Raw genomic sequence first — 4512 nt, 5'->3', positions numbered from 1 at the left:
AGCAGGAATTGCTTCAAATAATCACATTTGCTGAGGTCACTGCCTGAAGTTTTGCTGCTTGGCAAAACTTGTGCTTTACAGGTTTGAGATGTTTCTTAGTGAAGAAAGCAATGGGTTTAGTACCATTTTCTATCCTGATATATAAAAAGTGTGCAAATTTACCTAACAAAGTAAAATTTTCAAATTTAAAATTTCCCAATGAAGTACAAAGCCAAGCTGGTAATGAAACACTTTGGCTTTTGAAATAAAAGGCCTTTGTCATACCAAGAGACAGGGGCACAAGTAGGTTGTGTTGGGAGCTCAGACAATCACTTCATGCTGCTCTCCCAGTTTCTGGCTCTGGCAAGTGCTGAGCTGAGTGCAGGGCTGGGAAAACAGCTCTGTGTTAGTGGGGCTACTGCACCTGGTGTTACACCTGCCTCAGGGGGAGAGCTCTGATCCAGTCATTTATTCTTTTATCTGCACTGTAAATATAAAGAAAGGAAAAGCTCTCTCTGATGGCTGCTGTGGAACCTTGGCTCGTCTGTTGCTCAGACTTTTTCCTACCTGTCCTTTCAATTTAGGAGCAGAGCTGTTTGTTAAGGGCTAAAACACACAGAGGTCGGGTTGCTGTGAAGCCCATGTTGGACAGGAATGTGTGAGAGTGGTAAAAACCAAAGCAGGACAGCATTTGTAGAAAGCACTTCCTGGCTTCTCCATTTAGAGAAAACAGATGTCTCCTAACGTGTTTATGTTCTACAAATGGAAACATCTGTTACCACTGGGCTTGTATTTTCCTTATCTCTTAAAATACTGTGAGAAAAAGTTGGTATCTGTTTCACAACTCTGTAAGCACAAGGCAGGGTTTCAGTCAGAAAATGCTTGTCCTTAAACAAAGTCTACAAAAATACCAGGCTGTTTCCTGCCACCTTTAGTTACATCAGTGTGAACACAAGGACTAAAGACACTGAATCCTAAGGAACTTCAAGAAGAAGCCTCTCTAGAGAGAGGATCACAGCCTTCTTTCTGTTTGGTTCACTATTTTATTTTAATTTCAAATTTCAATCTCCAAAATCAAACTTGCTCTAAATGGTAAGAGATAAATAACACAGCTGTAATGTTTAATCTGAGAGTATCTAAAACAATTGGTCTTTTCAGTTCCATTGACCAGTCCCAAGGACACCGTTCCTCCAGAGGAAACAGAAAAAAGGGCAGAACTAGCCCAAGGAAGGGTAATGTAAGTATGTTTATGAAGAGCTGTGATGGGTCCTTTTTGAATACTTGGTAATTATTGAACATACTTACCATATCTTAATCACAGTATTTTAAAAGTAGCAGTGCAGTATCAGTGACAAGTGGACAGAAGGTGCTCTGTCCCTGTGGGTTGAGGGGGACAGCACCTACCGAACTCGCTGGCACAGAAAGCCTCCCCTTCATCCCGCTCCTTCCTGCACTCGCTCTGACACAGCTTCTCCTTGTCACCGTCTGCAAGAGGAGCACAGCCTGAGGGACAGCCGGGGCCCTTGGGGGATCTGTCCCCACACTGTGTCCCAGCTTTGGGCAGCTGTGGGCAGCCTGTCCCGCTCTGCGCAGCCTGTCCAGCTCTGTGCAGCCTGTCCCGCTGTGGGCAGCCTGTCCCGCTGTGGGCAGCCTGTCCCGCTGTGGGCAGCCTGTCCCGCTGTGGGCAGCCTGTCCCGCTGTGGGCAGCCTGTCCCGCTGTGGGCAGCCTGTCCCGCTGTGGGCAGCCTGTCCCGCTGTGGGCAGCCTGTCCCGCTGTGGGCAGCCTGTCCCGCTGTGGGCAGCCTGTCCCGCTGTGCTAAGCCTGTCCCATTCTGTGCAGTCTGTCCCGTTGTGAGCAGCCTGTCCCTCATCTGTCCCGCTGTGCTAAGCCTGTCTCTCACCTGTCCCCAGCACACCCCAGTGCCTCGGGCTGGGCTCCCAGCGGTTCGTGACCCACGAGGCTTTGGGGATCCTCCCAGATGGGTCGGGCTCTTTGTAGGCCATTCCCTTCCCCGCTCGGTTGAAGTGGTGCAGCGTGTCAGGATCACTGGGCTCCCCCGTTCCAGAGTCCGGGAAAGGATGGGTTTCCAGCGCCGCTCCGGGTGCGGCCTGTTGGCCCGGCCGGGAGCAGCCCCCGGGGCCCGGAGCCCTCCGAGCTGCCCCAGGTGCTTCCTCGGCCCTGTGCTGTTCTCCAGGGAAGGCTCCGCGCGTTTCCTCTTGTCGGGGGCGAGGGAGGGGATGCCCGGGGGCCCGGGGGGCATTCCCGGGAGCCGCCCTTCCCTGGCGTTCCCGCTGGCACTGCCCGTGCCCCGCGCTGGCTCCTTCACCTGAACCTCAGCTGCTGCACTGAAAACATCTTTGCTCAGAGCCTGGCCAGGTTTCTCAGCATAGAGCAGGGATCCTACAGGCAAAAAAAGAGAGGGGAAATCAGTGTTTTAAGTCTTTTATTTCAGATGTTTCAGAATGAGAAGATTTGAGGCTCAAATCCTAAGTGAGGCCTTCAACAATAAGATATAAAACTAATAAATAGCTCAATGGATGAAGCACAGTAGAGCTCCTCATTCCTTCACTCAGATATTGAAGGTCCAGTACAGGGAATGCAGCTGTGTGAACAAAACAGGAGATTTGCATTTTTACTTTATTATTGTTGCAAATTAAAAACAAACCCTTTTCTCAAACCCCTGAATCTCCAGGGAGCATCTGAGGAAACAAGGTTCACGTTGCCATTTGGGATGCTTGTTTAAGAGACCATGACAGCAGAACTCTTTGGTTTTCCCATCCATGGGATGCCTGTTGACAATGTCATCCAGACTCTTCAGCAGCTTTGGGTGCTACTGGAAAGGTTTTTATCCACAGTTTTGGATCTCTGACTTGAGCATATAGCAGCAGTAATTAGGCTAGTGCTGCTGAGTAAGGATTATTTCAAGGCTTTGCTTAATTTGAGAGGACATTTGAAAAAGAGAGGAAGTGTCTGGAAATAATAAGTGTCAGGGAAAAAATAACTTAATGGCACTGTTCACACAAGCTGGGCAATCACCTACACTTCCATTTATACCTTCACCTTGATCCTTTGAACCTCACAAAGAAAAACAACCAAAATGTTTAGCCAGGCAGGAGAGAAATTTCCCCTGGCACTCTATTTTCCTTTTCCTTTAGACCTTCCCTGCAGGCTTGGAGCGAGCCAGCAGAGTTTTCACACAGCTCACCCACACACAGCCTCTGTCTGGTGCTCACGGCCGTGGTTATCCTGTGTAGGAGGCTGATCCCAGCTCCTTGTGTGAAAAGAGAGATTTGACATACACAGATGAACAACGTTTATCTCCTGTAACTGACTCAGCTACTGACCTTGCCACTTCTCCCCCTGTGCTCTCACCAGCTGCTGTCATGGGAAAGATTCCCTGATATTTGGGCTGGCCACACGTAAAGTCAAAAGAATGTCCATGGAGAGAGGGGTGGAAGAAGTCCAAGCTGCCAAAAGCAGCAGGCAAGGGGGACTTGGAGATGGTTCAGTGTGAAGCTGTGCCCTCTGAACAGGTGTCTCAGACTTGGGAGTGTAAATAAACTCTTCTACCACTTTATCACGCCTTCTCAGTTACAGATTGTATCAAGAAATAGTTCATTTTTCTCTACTCAATCTGTTCAGGACCTTGAGGTTCCTCCTCCTGTACCAACATATTCCTGTCTAGTTGTTGCAACCTAAGAAATACGACTGCAACATAACCAAATCTCAGTGGAACAGATGTAAATGCTATTTCTGTTCTGTCAGTGAGGCACTAAAACCCAAACAAATCCATTCAGGACAGCTTGCTGCACACACACAGGACACACTGAACATGTTAAAGTCAGTCAGACACCTGGAGTTACAGGTGAAGGGGACTAAAATAGAAAGGTCACATACAAATTATAAAGATCCCAGATGCAGAAGCAAATCCAGCTTCACCTGATACAAATTATAAAAATCCCAGATGCAGAAGCAAATCCAACTTCACCTGCCACTGGTGGCTGGCAGGACAGAGGAGCACCAGCTCCCTGCCTGCTTCTGCCAGGTGCTCTTAATTCTTCCCAATGCTGGCAAATTAAATATTGCAATCTACATTCCCATCCCACAAACACGTTGAAATGTTTCTTTCTCGAGCCCTTACTTGCTGCAGAGGCTGCAGGCTGGGGGCTGCCCGGGTTTGTAGGAATGTCCTCAGCCTCAGACGTGCCCCAGCCCCGCTCCAGAGGTAACAGACTTACCAGAAGATGATCTAATGACAAAGCAGAGGAGCCAGAACACTTGAGTTGTCATTTTGAAGTAAAGTTTTTCCAGACTCAAAATGAGCTGGAGCCTTTTATGCCCTTCCCCCGATCCATGCTAATGAGAGGCAGCCTGAGGGGAAACGGGAATCACTGGCTGGACAACCCACTGGAGCAGGACCAAGCTGCTGCCTCCACCAGCCCTGCCCGGAGGAATGTGCTCCTTCCCAAAGGGAACAACCCCCTGGCTGCATCACCTGTGTCCTGGGAATAACACACCCACACAGGGTTCTG

The 4512-nt window shown here is 49.0% G+C and overlaps 1 protein-coding gene across 2 annotated transcripts in view; it reads right to left on the bottom strand.

Annotated features, from left to right (window-relative positions):
- Positions 1-2018, bottom strand: part of CUNH17orf58 (chromosome unknown C17orf58 homolog) — a 4513-nt gene extending 2495 nt beyond the window's left edge. Inside the window, exons 1-2 of one of the 2 annotated variants that reach the window (XM_031060930.1) lie at positions 1881-2018; positions 1384-1464 (exon numbers count right to left, since the gene is read on the bottom strand). In XM_031060930.1, the coding sequence (XP_030916790.1) occupies positions 1384-1464; positions 1881-1983 (184 nt within the window). In that variant the 5' untranslated portion in view covers positions 1984-2018. The remainder of the gene's footprint in view (positions 1-1383; positions 1465-1880) is intronic. The other variant, XM_005425756.2, reaches the window with a different exon arrangement.
- Between the last annotated feature and the right edge of the window lie 2494 nt (positions 2019-4512).

Source organism: Geospiza fortis, unplaced genomic scaffold (assembly GCF_000277835.1).
Source record: "Geospiza fortis unplaced genomic scaffold, GeoFor_1.0 scaffold221, whole genome shotgun sequence".
Taxonomy (NCBI): Eukaryota; Metazoa; Chordata; class Aves; order Passeriformes; family Thraupidae; genus Geospiza; species Geospiza fortis.
This window is presented reverse-complemented; position numbering and strand designations above follow the sequence as displayed.